General features: G+C 36.1%; 1 protein-coding gene across 1 annotated transcript; it reads left to right on the plus strand.

Moving 5' to 3' along the window:
- Positions 1–1,093: 1,093 nt before the first annotated feature.
- Positions 1,094–17,869, plus strand: LOC140742650 (3'-5' ssDNA/RNA exonuclease TatD). Its single transcript, XM_073073600.1, has 6 exons — positions 1,094–1,254; positions 1,324–1,501; positions 2,235–2,333; positions 3,688–3,851; positions 14,067–14,413; positions 14,849–17,869. Exons 2-6 carry the CDS (start codon positions 1,360–1,362, stop codon positions 15,009–15,011), a joined length of 915 nt encoding a protein of 304 aa, XP_072929701.1. The 5' UTR covers positions 1,094–1,254; positions 1,324–1,359; the 3' UTR covers positions 15,012–17,869.
- The last annotated feature ends 328 nt before the right edge of the window (positions 17,870–18,197 follow it).

Below are 18,197 nucleotides of genomic sequence, written 5' to 3' on the forward strand. Positions count from 1 at the left end.
TTGTATGGAATACAAGCTAAACCAACTAAGCCAATTGTTTTTGACGCTTTAGAGAGTTTGCCGTTAAATCGAGTGACGTTACATGGAGTTTACACTGTATGTCAAATGAAATATGGAACTAAGCTATGATGGCCACAGCAGTAGAATGTCTGAGGTGGTACTGCCTTGTTTTGAATCATAAAGTGGATCTTGTGTTAAGGTGGAACGTTGAGCTAAACCTAGCAAAAGAGTACAGACAAGTTAGTGATACTCTAGGAAGACGGCGGCGAAGAGGATGGAAGGCAATGGCCACATAACTTTAAATGGGCTGTATACCCACTTGTATAACATGAAAATATACCAGAAACGGAAGTTTCTTTCTATCTTCGGCGCTGACGAGATCATCGTTCTCCTGCAACTTGACCCATCCATAGTGGCTCCCAATTATCACTGGGACCATGACTATTACAACTAGATTTTTGGAAATAAATTGGCGGACGTTCATATTTGTATTTTTTTAAGAATTTACAATTATTTTACTAATTTGGTTAGGTTTCGTTAACTTTGACATTGACATTTTATTGATTTGACAACAGAAGTGGCAGCTGACAGCGTATTACGCCGAGAATCCAAAAAAATAAAAGATGGTAAATGGTAATCAATAATCGTCTAAGCGTAGTATATTATTTATAAGTAGTAATGTCTTAAATCATGTTGAAATTTTGCATTTTACATGTTTGGCTTTTGTACCTATTTCTTGTTGTTTTTTTTACTGATTAAAGTTAATAGTTGAGTTCCGAACGAGTGTAAAGACGTCAAATATACTGCGTTTCGTTATTCCTAATCAATATTGTTTCATAGTTTTATCCCATTTAAACATTTGCTTAATATATAATTACCAGTTAGCTATCAATTATATATTTTTTTATTGATCAACAATAAATGATTATATAAATGCTTATATGTCTTAAATTTAACAGATATTTAAAATAATAATACGTTTCATATTTATTTGTGCTATCGGAGTAACAAAACGTTTTATACTGATAGTTTTCTTTGACATAATAAGTGAGACAAATCGACCAATAGCAATGCTTAAATTTTGCAAAATTAGCGAATCACTGATACCACTGGACAGTGTCATTTTACTGTAAGAGGAAAACTGAAATGGAAAACCTAACAAAACATGGTGGCAGCTCAGTGAGAAGGGTGTACATTTCGACTAGTCATTAAAATTTCACGAAGCTTATTAAGCAGGAGTGTTTGATACAATTTGTAAGTTTATTTTGACGACAGTGTGCTAAAATATGAAGTGCAAAATGTAAAATTCGTGTAAATTTTTAGATAAACACCACATCAATAAGCTTCATACATTCGAGAATGACGTCTGAAGAAACGCAGATTTCCGAAGAACTGAAGGGTTGTTACGAGAATCTTATTGTAATCGACATTGGCGCAAACTTGACGAACAAGAAATACGGCCGTGATCTCGATTCTGTGGTGCAAAGGGCGAAAGATGCAGGTACGTGAGGAACCAAAAATGCAGAAATATTGCGTGCAAAACAAACGATTGTAATAGTTTCATCATAAATAACACAGAAGTCGGAGCGAAAATTTATTCGTGTGCCAAATAGTTGCATTTGCAAATGTTCGCGTAACACGCGAGTGTTGTAATTGTAATACCTTTCATACGTCACGCGAAATACTAGTTGTGGGTCTTGCCGCTTTACCCAGCTGTAGGTGTAGCGCTATGTTACCCAGGCTTCATTGGATCTTATAAATATTTATATCTTTTGTATCCTATAAATGAAGTGGAATGCTTGTGACCCAACAGAATGTCAACATAAGAAAATGTGAGCCATCCATCCTAGCCAGGCTTTACAAATGCAATAACATTGTTATTAGAGAAATTAAATTTAAGAACTATATGCAAAATTACAATAAAACATACTAACTTTAATTCATAACATTACTTTGTAAAGTAGGCTTTAAGAGTTACCTAACATGTTATGTAAAAGTACCTGTAATGCTTATAAAATAGCGATTATTTTGAAATGACTGACAGAATATACAATTACATAAAATTGGCTTTCAATTAATAATACTGACCCATATATCTACAAAAAGAGGGGTAAATAATTTAAATCTATTTCATTATAAGCAAATATTTTAAAATTACAAATTCAAAGAATGTTTATTATAACATAGATTATAAAATAAAACTTAAAAATTAAAAACCTAATATGTTGACGTAGGCGTCCAGAAAATCATGGTCACTGGCACATCGGTACGAAGCAGTAAGGAAGCCCTCAGACTGACCCGCCTCTACCCCAGCACTATATACTCTACAGCAGGTAAGACACTAGATTCTTCATTTAACCCCTTAGGGAATGATTTTATATATGGCAGTTATCCCTTTAGGGGATGAAATAAAAAAATCATATGTAATTTATAAATAGAAGTCTAAAAACTACTTTCCATAGTTTTTACTTTAATAATGTTAATTTCTTATACAATTTCATCCTTTATTACCTAAATGAATTTTCAGATATCAGAATTTTTTTACTGTTCATTTATATTGTATTAAAAACGGATCCAATTTCCATGACTAGCTCCGTCAGTTTAAGGTCATTCTTTCAGTTTGTGTTAGTTTATGAAATAGTTTATTAAAATTTGTTATTAATAATAAATAAATAATCATTTCATTTGCTGCATAAATTTCTAATAGGCTAAAATTGACAAATTTTGATCTTGTCTAAGAAAACAATAATATTACACATTTATTCACCATATCATTATTTGTGAACCACATATGTAGGTGCTATGTCCTTAATCGACTTTATCAATATGATAGTCTTGTTCATTCAATTTAGTGACAATTAAAACAAAACATGACCTGTATAGGATCAAGTAGAATTAGCTTATCTGTATAGGAAGGTGAGTCACGGAATGTACCAGTAATTGATTATGTCTGTAGCTGATTATATTTTTCAATGTATTAACAATATGTTTGATAAACATTAATTCATTATGTATGTATTGGATCCTCATATGATGCTATCATACTATAGGTATTTCTTGTTTAATATGCTAAGGAAATTGAAGAAATTAATATTTGCAGCAACTTTGGGTAACTTTACAAACAATTAAAACTAGAATACTGATTATGGGTTTCCTATAAATATGAAAAGAGAGGACTAAGCCCATCTGAATTTTAGACTACAGTATCTCATAGCTAAGTAGAAATTTGAAGACTTAGTGCAAGAAGAAATATTCTTTACAATATTTTCCCTCATGGTTTATTTAATTTTTAATTTTTACATATCTGCTACAAGTATCTGAGTGGGCTTTGGTCCCGAGTGTTCAACAAGCGGAGTATTCTTGCTATGAACATGCAAGATGTGGAATGAACTTCCTTCTGAGGTATTTCCGGAGCTCTATGACATGGGGTTCTCTAAAAAAGTACAAAAAGAGCTTTCATCCAAAGCCATTGTTGCATTGGCGACTCCTCTGTTGTTGCAAATGTCCATAGGCGGCGTTGACTACTTTCCGTAGCACGTCTGTTTAATCGTTAGGTTTAACAATTAAAAAAGATCTCTTATAATTGACACTCACTGAGGTGGACTATGTCCTAACCGTTCTCGATTTGAGAGGACACAGTGCCCAACAGTAACCCAGAAAAGGGTTGACATTACAAACTGTAACCAGGTGTCCACCCACACGACGCGAAGTCGATGGTCGAGGAGGAACTGTGGGCGGAGCTGCTGGAGATAGCGAGCGCGCCGGAGTGCGTGGCGCTCGGCGAGTGCGGCCTCAACTACAGCAAGGACTTCAGCGAGCCGGCGGTGCAGCGGGACGTGTTTAAGCGGCAGGTGAGTGGTGACAGGGGCGCGGGTTTGATTCCCAAACTTGAAATTGTGGGCTATCATGATGATGCTAATGCTATGATGATGTTAGGGTCTGCTTGTTTTTGGCCTCGTAAAAGGCAGATACACATATTATGCCTGTCATTAATAATTAATCGACCCCATGTATTGTTACCAAAAATAGACATTAACCATTTCTTCATACTAGAAATTATCAAATTTCGGCCATTAGACGTAGGTATATAAGAAGGTTTATCACTTTGAAATCTGGGTGCTCATTTTATTTTGGGGTTGTAAGTGTAAATAAGTTTATCACATGTGTTTCAAAAAGTTTTCATTTTTTTCTGTACATAGATTTATGATTAGTTCAAAGGACTAAAAAAGGTTCAAATGACTAAAAATTGAACTACATTAGTTTACGTCACTGCTTCAATCGCACAGGTTAAATAAATCCAACGACATCTTATATGTTAAAATCCGTCAAGCCGTTTGGGCTATAGGGCGTGTGAAATAATAAGACATACATACACACATACATACATACACATACATATACATACATTGATACATACATACGTACATAGGCTCGAAAAATTATTCTCGAGTAAAAACGCAAGCAGTCGTAATGATGTGTAATATGATCTCGCTAATTAATACTGGAACAGTTTGAGTGGCTCTTAGATTAGCGTCTCTAATTGCATTAATTGTTATTAAGTGCAGCGAACAATGCCGATTGTGTAGTTAGTTATGAATTCAAAATCAGTCGGTTTCCTCATACGAATCGTCATATAGTGTTTGCGGAAAGAAAATCTAATGAATTATTCATGTTTTTTCTTATGATACTTTTCCTCCGTGCAATAGGATTTAGTATTTCCGTTGGTAGCTATTGAAAATTCTTAGTATGTCGTTAACGACAATGTTTTCAATGTTGCTGTTTACATCGTAAGATGAAAGTTGGGATATTTATAGCAGTAATAAAATTTTGAATCTTCCTTGCGAAGGGGCTTAAGTTAACTGATGTTATTTAGGATTATTAGGATTAAAGAATTTGTCATGTTCCATAGGATACATAAATAAGGAGTCTCCGTATAAGATCGTGGTCTTTGAATAAAAAAAAAATCCCCTATTTCGGTAATTTTACCGCTCCCCTAAAATATTTTGGATGGTTGAGCTTGAGCCTGGAGTCTCTTTGCCACCCTCGGGCTCCGCTTCTATCTTCAGTGTTCTTGTCTGAAGGCTAAAGATCTTAGTCTATTCTTCCAGTCACTTAATCATCGACACATTACTCTTCCACCTCGAGAAACTTGTCTTCTCATAAAATTTAATCTTGAGGCTTAAGTCATATAAATATTAGTTTTAATACGCAGATGTATCTACTATAAAAAATTGTCGCTTATGTTTTCGTCGCCTATATTTCAAATATATTTTAAATTGTCTAATAAAAAGTACTATTACTTTTAATAACCACGCAAATAAAACACGTATTAATTATCACATATTTCCCTGCGTGACTTAATGAAGTTAATTTCACTTTCGTCACGAGAGGCGATACACAACGGTTTGATAGCCCGGTTCACAGCTAAATATAGGGTGTGACCGCACGGAGCAAGATCGCACGGCCAATAACACGACACGTATGTAGGTAGGCATAGGTGATTGTGTATAAAAACGTCTTTTGTACGTACACGTGTTTTATATATATCTTTCTGCCGCGTCAGAGGTCATGACAGTACAATATTTTGGTGTTGTCCTTAAGCTCATCTGGATAAAAGAGAAGTTTGTTTTTATGTATCAGGAATGGTACTTTTTAGGGATGAAAGATACCTGACAGCGTATGTACAAAATTTCAAAACAGTAAGTTGTAGTCATAGATTCGTAAAGATACTTCGTCGCCTTGAAATTGAATGAAGCTTCAAAAAGGCTGATTTGTCAGTTATTTTTTTGAATTCTTGACAAATAAAAAACATTTCTGTGGTTGTAGTTAAGGCTGTAGTTGGTTCTAGTTGAAAGTGTACCAACCGAACAAACAAACGCTCATTAGTATTTATAAAATTATATTGCAATCAAAACACAGCAGTGGTTTATATCTAAGAGATGGACATCTTTCTACATATTTATCGCCGCACTCACCAAAGAACTGTAACCATCAAAGCCCTACTTTCTAGGAGTAGCCTACATCCAGTGGTTTGCTGGGGATTGTAAGAGCATTAAATTAAAATATCAGAAGCGTGTCTTGTTCAAAAAATACTAATTTAGAAGTGACTGAGATGTTAATTTGGTATACGCGATGGTTTTGTTTACTTGTTTAGTAAACAACGTTTGTGTAGTGGTAGTGTTGTACAAACGACGCTTAGAGGAACCGTGCCAAGGCGAAGTTTAAATAGACTCCTCCGTTCAATCATTAGCTCTTGGACTATTAACATTAAAAAAACTCCGAACTGATAGTCAAAAAGTACCAGCACAAATGAGCTTCCAATTTACCTGGTGGTAATTGGTCACTTCAGCCCATGTATATCTGTGACCGATTTCATACAGAACAGGTGCACCCTGAATCTGGTCACAGATGCGCTGCTAGTCCTGAGGACTGATACGGCTTCTCATATTATGTTAGTCAGCTGGTGGTTAATGGTGATTTTTTTTATAATATAAGAGTAGCAGACGAGCATGCAGTCCACCTGATGGTAAGTGGCTACTGCCGCCCAGGGACATCTGTAATCAACCCCAGATAGGATTATATATTCCTACCTGAGGTCGGCCACAGATGCGCCGCTACCCCTGAGGACTAAGTTGGAACGCCTCGGAAAAGTCTGTCTCCCTTACCACACCCTTCAAACCGGAACACAGCGCCTAACATTGCTGTTATTAGGTAGAAATAGGTGTGGCGGTGGTGCCGCCGGAGTCGAACCACAAAGGGTTCTACCACCTTCAAACCACACATTATGCTGGTAGTTAAAAATACCAGTTAATGGCACCTTATTGCCTGCCAGTAGCTATTAAATAACATTTTTTTGGTTTAAATCTGTTTGTTTTTAAATAGTATTGGTTGGTGATGGTTAATTGTGGTACCGCCAATACGTACTCGAGTGGCCTAGTTGAATATGTTCAACTACATTTTCTTGTAGAGAGCCGTGCCCAGCAATGTGACGTATTATTCACGAGTATTACATATTTCATAGAAGGGACAAAATATGTTATTCAAAAATAAACGTGTCTACGAAATACAAATCTATTTCAGTTTAAGGAAATGACTGGAGAATGCATGTTTAGTAAACACGAGACTTCATCCGATGAGTTGTTTAAATAGAATGGAAATAGGATTGGAAATAGCCGTCGTCGTTTAATCCAATGGTTTAAGTTCCATTTTTGGAGTTGAAAAGCGTTCAAGATTTCGTTAGGGTTGTGCCCACGTGCATCTTTTTGTATTGTTTTTCAATGAATACGAAGGATATAAGGATAATTTCTGGACAAAAACTACATATATTCATTTTATAAAAATACTGGTCGGGGGATACCAGAACCAAACTGAGTGGTGTGCCGGTATGGTAACAACCGCGACGTGAGGGTTAATAGTATTAAAATGTTATTAATTAAAACTTAAAATATTAATAAGTTTTTATTAAGTAAGTCAGTTAAAAGAAAAAAGAAAAACTTTTTTTGGCGAAGATTTCAATGCAATTTATTTTATCTTAAATGGGAATATTACGACTTAGGCCCCAGTTATGTCTACATACATTTAAATAAAATCATGTCTTCTATACAACAGAAATATTGTACACCTATTTCTGCCTAATAACAGCAGTGTTGAGCGCTGCTGTGGTCCGTTTTGAAGGGTGTGGTAAGGGAGACATACTTTTCCGAGGCGTTCCAGCTTAGTCCTCAGGGGTAGCGGCGCATCTGTGGCCGACCTCGGGTAGGAATATCTAATCCTATCTGGGGTTGATTACAGATGTCCATGGGCGGCAGTAGCCACTTACCATCAGGTGGACTGTATGCTCGTCTGCTACTCCAATATTATAAAAAAAACAACATTTGAACAAGTGCGGCCGTATTCGTATCCTGTGCGATTGTTTATTACGGTAGATATAAATACATCAGTACACATTGTATATGAGAATACTTTTGCCTGCCACGGCACGCGTCTGACACGCTCAATGTCTGCAGACGTAACAAATCCATACTCAAATCATAATCTGGAGTCCATACGAGCGATGTCGCGGCCGGAAGTTAGTGCTTATATAAGAATGATATAACTTTATCAATACGAGTTACATGTTTATCACGAACAATCATCATGAAGTATGATTGACCTGCGTTTTATCAATACATGTCATCTCTTTATCATTTATCATCTGCGAGTAACATGATTGAATGACTTGTGTTATAAATAATGCATTGTTTATCTTATATATAAAATTCTCGTGTCACAATGTTAGTTACCGTACTCCTCCGAAACGTCGATACCGATTTTCACCAAATTTTATATGCATATTCAGTAGGTCGGAGAATCAGTTACCAGATAGCACTAAGGGGTATGAATAATAGATATTTTCATACCCCTAAGTGATAAGGGTTGTTCACCTTTAACATTTTTTTTTATTTATATGGCAACACAACGTTTACCGAGTCAGCTAGTGATAAATAATATTTATATACCTAAACTAATTAGTTTTCGTAGTTTGAATCCGTTTCCACCACCACATAGTAAGCAGTAGCATGTCTTATAACAACAGTATTAGTAGTGGCACTGCTGTTGTAATTATAGTTTCAACAACACCGTTAGGCAGAGTCACTTTTGCGTCATTACAATGTATTAGTCAGGGGTTATCAATGCATTACGTCAACCTTATATAGAATTTCAATTCTCTAGGGGTCCATAACATCGATGCCCATCGGCGGTAATGACCACTTTAAGGTGGACTGCACGCTTCTATGTTGCTTCAATATGTTCCATATATACATATTTTTATAATACTATATGTTAGAAAAATCAAGTATTGAAGTCGGGCCTATGCGGGAGGTTATCATACCACTAAGCCATAAGCTCTTCCAATAAATCACGTAAGGTAACATTGTTATCTAATACCATTTAATCCTATAATAGTTTCAAGATCAAACCATACGATCGGCCGTTTCCAACACTATGGTAATCGGTTTAAAATAAACGGGTGACTCCTTTGACCCCGGCTATAAATGACGCTTTCTACATTCATACTACATACATTTACATACACTACGCTGGGTTTCCCTGGGGTTTACACAATACCAATTATATGGACACGCAGATCTACGTCAGGAATTCATCATTTACGAGGGTGCGTTTTTAAGTTCGCGGAATGAGGGACAAGGAGCGAAAATAAAATGTCAAAATTATTTTTTTTTTCTACATATTCTCTTGCAAGACGAATACATTTTTAAGATCTTTGTATTAACTTATTTAAACCCTCATAAAAAATGTTTCGTCCTTGTCGGAAAAATTGCGTCCTTAACTTCTTCGTCTGTAGAAAATTTATTTCCACGAAGCTCTTTTTTCATTTTTGGAAAGAGATAATAATCGCTGGGAGCCAGGTCTGGCCTATAGGGTGGGTGATTTAAAATATCAAAGCTCACCTTATGCAGGGCAGCCAGTGCAATACGGCTTTTGTGTACGGGCGCATTGTCGTGCAACAGCAGGACACCTCTGGTTGATTTTCCCCGCCTTTTTTCTTTGATGGCTTCTTTTAACCGCTCCAGGATAGTTGCGTAATATTCTCCGGTTATAGAGACACCTTTATCTTTATAATCTATTAACAAAATTCCTTCTGAATCCCAAAAGACTGTCGCCATGAATTTTCCGGCCGATTGTGACACCTTAAACCTTTTAGGAGGTGCTGTACCCTTTTTATGCCACTGCATGAAGTCTTGTTTAGACTCAGGTTCATAATGGTGAACCCAAGTTTCATCTCAAGTAACAATTCGATTCAATACAATATCTTTATCTTCTCCACAGAGGTCCAAAAACGCACGGGAACATTCAACGCGCTGTTGTTTTTGAGGCGGCGTGAGCATTCTCGGCACCCACCGCGCGCTGACCTTAGTCATGCCAAGATGGTCATGCAGAAATTTAAAAATGCTTGTATCCGATACTCCAACCATTTCTGCAAGCTGTTCCTTCTTTAGCCGAGCATCTTCCAGTACTAATTTTTCGACTTTCGCCATCGTTTCCGGAGTGGTCACCTCAACAGACCGTCTGGGTCGTGGGTCGTCTTCAAGTGAATCCCTGCCTAGCTTAAAAAGGTTGTTCCACTTGTAAACCATCGTTTTTCCAGGGCAAGAGTCCCCGTAAACCGATGACATCTTTTCCATTATGATTTGCACAGACTTTCCTTGCTTGGTAAGGAACTTTATAACGGCGCGATGCTCGATTTTCTCCATACTTTAATTTTTTTTCCGGATTGAGTTGTTTAATTGTCGATAGTTTTAAAACTAATGATGCAATTGTGATAAAACTTTATATTTATACTATTTATGAGTCACTTAACACGTACCGCCCTTAACAAGCCCGCTATCATCCCTCCAACCCCGCCATTCCGCGGACTTAAAAACGCGCCCTCGTACTTACTCATCGCTTTAATATATTTACCGGTGATAGGACCCCGAATACTATGACTATGCCAGGAGGGTCATCACTCTCTTTACGGTTGCACACTAATAGCCTCAATTATGACAGGCAGGTTACATTGTTAAGAGGACTAATATTTAATCCGTTAGAAGTTTAGAACGCTTGGTTCGACGCCGGAGGTACCTGCCTAATAACAGCAGTGTTAAGCACTGCTGTATTCCGGTTTGAAAGGTGCGGTAAGGGAGACATATTTATTTGAGGGGTTCCAGCTTGGTCCATAGGAGTAGGAAAGTTTTGTGGACGACTCTTGCCGACCTTAGGTCTGACTCTTAATCTTATCTGGGGTTTAAACAGATGTCCATGGGCGGCAGTAGCCCACGTAATAGTAAGTAGTACCATTACGTGGGCTGCGTGCTCGTTTCCTACTTTCATATTATAAAAAAAAATGCAAATGCAATGTGTAAAATGTTGTTGTTGATATTCGATAGCAGCTATTAGTTGAGTCATGACTATCAGACGCGACGTTGACCAGACGGTACTTGGCCAGTCTCAAGTGCGTCTGGGATTAATTGGTCCGTTTTTAGCGAGGTCGCATCTCTGCAAAATAAACTTGTTACCTACCGTACTGTAGAAATTAAATTAAAGTAATAATATATCGCCTTCTACACTGGTAGCCCAAACTCGGATTTTTTCTGTGTTGTAGGTGGCTCGGTGCAATCAATACATTTAAAGAGGAATATACAAATACCCATTCTTAAAACAGTACTAAAGATTATATGCTATATGAAAAATAAAATAACGCTTTCTAGACTCATAGCCCCAAACATGGATTTTTCATGTGTTGTAAGTAGAGATGGGCAAAACACCCGGTTTAAACCCAGTACTGGGTTTAAACCCGATAAATACCCGTTTATACCCTCCCACAGGGTATTTATTCGGGTATTTAAAAATGATTTCATAAAATCTGTTGACAGTTTTTAAAATAGTTCAAATATTTATTGAATAGATGTACTAGAAGTTTCTACGGTATTTTCAACGTTTTTCCATTTTTTAATGTTATTTTTGAGGTTTTACCTACTTTTTTACCCGACTGCCACGGAACGGTTATGTTTTTTGCGCATATTTTGTATGTTTGTAAATCTTTTTAATATCTACATTCGGATCTGGTTAGATAGATTTCGACAGTTAAGGTGTCGTTATATTTGTCTAAAATACCTAAGTGTAATTTTTTCATAGATAGGAGTTTGAAAAAAAACTGAAAGGAGTTACGAGGTAAATTGTGATAAAAACTAAAACTGCATCATTATTTTTTTTCGAAAATAGGGGAATCGAACGAGTTCATTAAAAAAAAATTCAAACCCTGTATTTATTCCATCATCGCATAGTGTCGCTTACAAGGGTCAAATTCTAGAAAGTAGTAATATATGACAAACTAAAGGAAAAGTGATATTTTGCAAAACTAATGCAGTTTAGTTTTTCACAATATCGGCCTCGTAACTCTCTTCAGCTTTTTTAGCCGATCCTTATAGTTTAGGATTTAGTCTTGAAGGCTCACTTCAAAATTCCACCCTATAATAAATATTTTGTATACTGTAGTCAGAGCACGACATATATTTTTTCATAGCAACCATAGAAGTAAATGTTTTGTGAAAATTTGAACTGTCTACGTATTACGGTTCAATAGATAAAGCGGAATATGCTGAAAAAATTTGATGTTTTTTTTATTATTAGTATTTGTTGTTATAGGGGCCACAGGATATTATATTCTAGAATAACAACGGGACGTGGACATTGTTTGAAATTTGCATCAAAGGCTAATTGGCTTCTTACCTAAGTCTGCATCTATAATGGCGTGATAAATGGCATTTTTGGCGCTGTAAATGTCTTTTTACAGTCCATATTTAGTACAGTATCATCATCGAAGTAATAATTGCGCTTAAAAAAGGATAGATATGCGTGAAAATAGTAAATACCCGAATAAAAACCCATTTTCGGGTTTAAACCCTATTTCTTCCCAACGACCGGGTAAAAACCCGGTTTATTCCCGATGGGTTTAAACCCTCTGCCCATCTCTAGTTGTAAGTGCCATCAATACATATAAAGATGAATACACAAAGTCCCAAAATCTAAACGTAATCTAAATTCATCTTAAATAGCTAGATTCATCTAGACGGGGATTGAACCCGGAACCATTTACGTGTTAGATCGGTATGGTGACCCTTTCACGACGGGGTCTGTAATAAATTGTTAAGACAAATTCGCCGAATTACATATCTTATCTTCTCAGTTGAGTTCGTTATTCGGTCAAGTATTAGGTAGATGGTACATGGAGGAAAAGTTGGAACACATACTTTTTAAGGGCGCTACAATAATCGATCGATCGTCGAATATCTCCGTAGGATACACAATTTTATTTAATTACTTTTATGAATACTACTGTCACGGATCTTAGATTTTAAAAGGATTAGACAACCTTCAATTTATCATTTACATATTTATTTTCTTCTTTCTATCTTTGCGGATTTGTGTTCGAGCACCGTGCTGAAGTACGCTCTAGATCTTCCCGCACCGAGCATTGGCACATAATAGTGTAGCGAATGTCTTCATATCATCTAGAACTCAGCGGCACAGCTTATCATTGATATGATCTTGTGTTACACTCGCCCACGACGTCCGCTATCGACCAATCTGTGCTGCTATTACTGCACATATTATACAGGGTGAATTTTTAAAACGGGCCTTCAGGGCCAAATCCGAAACTATAAGGATTAGCGAAAAATGCTGAAAGGAGTTACGAGGCCGATTTTGATAAAAACTAAAACTGCATCATTAGTTTTTTAAAATATCTTTTTCCCTAGCCGGGAATCGAACGAGTTCATTTTTAAAAAAAATACACCTCTATATTATTCCACCATCTGATAGTGTCGCTTATAAGGATTGGTCGCTTGACGAAATTTGCCATCATAGATGACAAGTATATTCCTTATTGATATGTACTACATTTTGTTAACGCTTCCGGCAAAAAGTTGTTATTGCATTAAGACAATGATAATAATAAATAAATGAAAAGTGTGTACTATGGTAGTAGTATCAAAGCTAATTTACCTGTGGTAATTCTCGTAGAAGGACTGGAGTAACACGAGCAAAGACTCCCGAATAATCAGTATCTTGTAGAATAGTTATGCCAATACGTAATAAAATAGACACGTAGCTGCATGGAATTACGGATTACAGTCTACTACTACTAGTCTATAATACTAGCCTACTAGCTAGTCTACGTCTTCCGACTATCGTAACAGCTGTTATGCCTAATGAAAACTTGGACCAACAAGAAAGTACAATAAGGTAAGGTCTATTAAGAGGCTATTCTCAAGACCCGAATTATCCTCCCCCTCCCCCGTCGGTATTGCGAAGGTCATACGAATTGAAGCTAGGAGAAGACTCCGTTCTTACAAAACCCGTTTCACTTACTGCCACTTGTTTTGATGCTGGGGCAAATGCAAACTGGTCTGCTGCCATTGTAGCACTTTTTCCTTTCTAGTATTTTTAATTCGGATATGTTTCAAGCTCGCTTTTTCCCGAAGCTCATTAAACTAAATCTAAATCACCGATTTAAATTTCAGGTGGAGATGGCATGCGAGCTACGGAAACCTCTTTTCGTGCACGAGAAGGAAGCCCAAGACGATTTGATCAAGATCCTAGATGAGTACGCCGCGCGTCTACCGGCGGTGGTCATCCATTCCTTCACCGGTTCAGTGGAACAAGGCATCAAGTACATAGAGAAAGGCTTCTACCTCGGCATCACAGGGTACATATGCAAGGACAAGTCTGATGGCGGTATACGCAGGTTGCTGTCAGAGAGGATCCTGCCTTTGGACAAGTTGCTTGTGGAGACTGATTCGCCGTTCATGTACCCGAATATGAGGGCGTCGAAGCTGCCGCTGCATGTCAAGGATTCGTTGACTGAGAGGTGAGATTGTTTGTTTCTTTGCTCGCTGTGGTGTTTCTTATATTGTATGTTTGTTTTTATGCTTGCTGGCAGGTTACTTATTTTTTTAAATTATATAGAAGTAGCAAATTATAATGCTATTTCTCTAATGTCATTGCCGTCCACGTAGGTACATCTTCGAACAACTTCAGAAATCGATACACGATTTTAGTTCTACCTGAAGTCTGCCAGTCACGGATGCGTTGCAACCTGTATGGACTACTGGAATGTCTCGTATAAGCTCGCTTACCAAACCCTTCAAATCAAAATAAAGCAATGTTACACTGATTCTATAAGGCAGAAATTGGTGTGACCATCGCCAGTGTTTTCAGAGTTTAACTATAAAGACTTCTAATTAAAGGGACCTTCCCTTTTTTATTTATTTGTATTATATTGTTTTCTACCTGTCCCCTCCAGATCCATGAACTTCGTGAACCGCTACTGCACGTTCCAACGGAATGAGCCTTGTGCCCTGCCCGCCATAGTGGAGCTGATCGCGGGCTTCCTCGGCCAGAGCCCCGAGGATGTCGCACTCGCCACCGCCTTCAACGCGCTCAAGTTATTCGGCCTCAGCCAGTGAGGTGGTCAAGTGGAAAGAAGTAGGTGAGGGGGAATGTGCAGAGTGACGTGGGTAAGGATTATTTGAATGTTTTGAAGATATTGTATGCGTTTAAATGGTACGTAGGGCACGCGAAAAGTGTTTGCGGAAGTGTACGTACACGTCGATGTGTCCGTTGGGCAAGCGTATACGATGCGGTCAGAGCAATGTACGGACAGACAGACTTAAGTGGCATTATGTTTAATAGAAGCACGTTTGATACGTCTCGACCTGTTCCGTTTACGTATGCTTTTAACGTGTCTACATATGACCGTTTTATGAGGACGTAATAAGGGACATAAGAATAATGTAAGGACATATTTCCATATTTATGTCATTGTCGATAATTTTGTCAGTCAGTCAGTCATTGTCAAAGTATCCATATTCTTATGAGACGTAATGTGTGCAGCTGCCCTACGCTCCGTTTAGACAAATACAATATTTGTAAGTGAAATGACGTATAGAAATATAGTAACTACTATATTTCGGCGTGAATATCTGGATATGTTTAGATTATTTAATTTCAGCAATAATTGAACTTGGAAACAAAATAGTGTTTTATTATGATTCGGATAATTGAATATATCATATTTTTGATAAAATAAATGCATTATTTTTTCAATTTAATCTTGAATATTATATTAATTTATTTGCTTCCATGAGGCAGCTATTTAGATATTTTACTTGTTACTTTTACTGTTACTTCTTAGGTTGTTTATTATACGTATTCGTTAATAATGTAAAACATTAAATGTGACTTGAATAATGATTAAATATGATTTCTGTGCGTAAATAATCTAAACATATCCAGATATGAGTTTAAGAGTCGAGGTATAATATAAAAGCCCTATTTATACACCAATCGCATTGTGCCTTTAATAAAAGATTACATTAAGATATATTTATGTAAATGTAAAATTATATTTATACAAATGTAATGTTACCATTGTGGTATATTGAGATTTTTATAATACTCCCTTTATCAAAGGGGCGGTAAGACGTTTCTTCAGACGTCAATTAATAATTTAATAAACGAAAATTGACAAGCTCGACCTTAGATAATACTCGATCAAATTGATGCATTTTCTCTATGATTTAAAATGACAAATATAATTACTAATTTGGCAATGTGAGGCTATTTTTTTTGTAATAATGACGATTAAAGTTTTAATTGATACTGTCTTGCCATTGTGAAATAAGATATTGACTCAAATTATATTTGGTTGTGGGCATAGACAATAGAAATTATTTATGCTCTATCCATGACATGACATTGTAAAATAATAAAAGACTAAATTCGTGTATATTTATCGTAAATATAAATATGAATAATTTAATTCACCCATGAGGTACAAATGAATGGAGTGTCTTTTCATTTTTTTAATAAGCATAAATGAAGTTGACTGTCAGTTTTGTTGTCTATGCCCATAACTAAGGGTCAAAATGCCAGTAAATTGGAATATTGAAATGGGAATCGTAGCTTTTAGCGTACCTGAGCGCTCGAGGTTTTAATGCCATTTAATTTTAAAATGTGTAAACGAAGCATAATCATTATACGAAGATTTATTTTATCCGCGCGTCGACTGAGATTTCGTGTAATCGACGCGTAGAATCTATGGTTATTGTCGATGATAATTTTGTGTATTCTGCTCGATTGTTTCTATAAAAACACGTATTTAAAACAACATTTACAATTCATTGCGTGAACGGAAAGACTGAATGTTTGATAAGTTATTGTCGGAAAAAAATATATAAAAAACATGATCGTTGATCATTAATTGTCAAGCGTGTTTTTATAGAAACAACAATTGTGTAGCTTTTTATGTTATTTTTGTAGCGAATTGTGTTGCACGCCTTTGTTTAAATAAAAAATAATGGCACATTGGCAACGGGTAGATTTAGTCAATATGATCTCAATTATTTACTTTTTTCAGTTACAACGCAGTTATGGCAACACTTTTGGCGGGCTGTATAGTGTGTTTATTTAATGTAGTTCTGTAACTATTTATTTTTGTATGCTGCCAAGAGACATTGTAAGATTGTTGCCATAATTGTGTTAACTTGATTTTAATGTTGACTGATCAAAAAATGATGTTCAATTATGCAATTTATTTTTTTACCCGCAACCAAGAGGGGTGTTTTACATGTTTTTATTTTCATAAAGCGTATTACGTTTTAGATTTTTGCCACTATTTCCAATTTCGCCACTAGAAACTAAGACGGCCCCGTTGCCATTTTGCCACGAACGTTCTTCCTGCACGGTGTTAGGTACTTTAGACTTCGCTCTGCGCAGAGCATTCCTATTCGAATTAAAATCTATATTACATAATATATTATTAATAATAAATATTTTTCATCGAATATATTGTAAATAATTATAGTTATTTACCGTTTAGCAATAATAATGATAATGATTATTAATTTAATGCTGGTAGTCACAACGAAATCAAAGACTGCAAGTATTAAAATGACGTGGAATTAGTAGTGTTATTGTAACGTTGTTTTTGTAACGATATTTTTATGTATTTAATCGTTAGGACGGTCGCACACGGAGTGATCTTGGTGTATTTTTGTGGTGTGCGGTCGGCGTAAGAGTATTGTTATCGATTCCTTTATTTTTTGACAATTACTTTGTTGATTAGATGTAAGGTTTCCGCGGTGGATGTACGGAGTTGTGCAGTTTGATAGCTGTTATATAAGCGATGTTCTGTTTGAACTGTGCGATTAGTTGTGTACTCGTCGCGGATTTTGTACTGTAGTGCCTTCGACAAACGTCCTTTTGTGATACAATATATTTCTTAGATTGTACAGATTATTTCTTTCAATAAAACTGGAAATAATATGAGTGTTTTTATTTATTTTTATTGGAATAGGAGGGAATTACCCTGTTAACATGGGGTGGATTGCACTGACCACTTAACATTTAGCGATAAAACAGATTGGTTTGCAAAAAGTGAAAATGTACAAAATAAAACGTAAAAACTTTGGGAAAAACTGCTCATTTACTATAAAATTTACAATGATTTCATTTTTTTTTAATATTTATCAATGATAGAGTTATTATTATATTTTAACATAAACGACATATATATCGGAGATAATTTTGATGTTAAATGTAAATGAATGAATATTTTAAGTTATATTTTATACTAAACAACTGAAGTTCAG

Source organism: Epargyreus clarus, unplaced genomic scaffold (assembly GCF_041222505.1).
Source record: "Epargyreus clarus isolate Ecla_fem2 unplaced genomic scaffold, WU_Ecla_fem_2.2 ptg000006l, whole genome shotgun sequence".
NCBI lineage: Eukaryota > Metazoa > Arthropoda > Insecta > Lepidoptera > Hesperiidae > Epargyreus > Epargyreus clarus.

Excerpts from the sequence above, each read along its gene's own strand:
- LOC140742650 (XM_073073600.1), top strand. The coding sequence starts at position 1,360 with ATGACGTCTGAAGAAACGCAGATTTCCGAAGAACTGAAGGGTTGTTAC. Across the intron at positions 1,502-2,234 it reads GCAAAGGGCGAAAGATGCAG|GCGTCCAGAAAATCATGGTC; the intron begins GTACGTGAGGAA and ends ATGTTGACGTAG. Across the intron at positions 2,334-3,687 it reads CACTATATACTCTACAGCAG|GTGTCCACCCACACGACGCG; the intron begins GTAAGACACTAG and ends AACTGTAACCAG.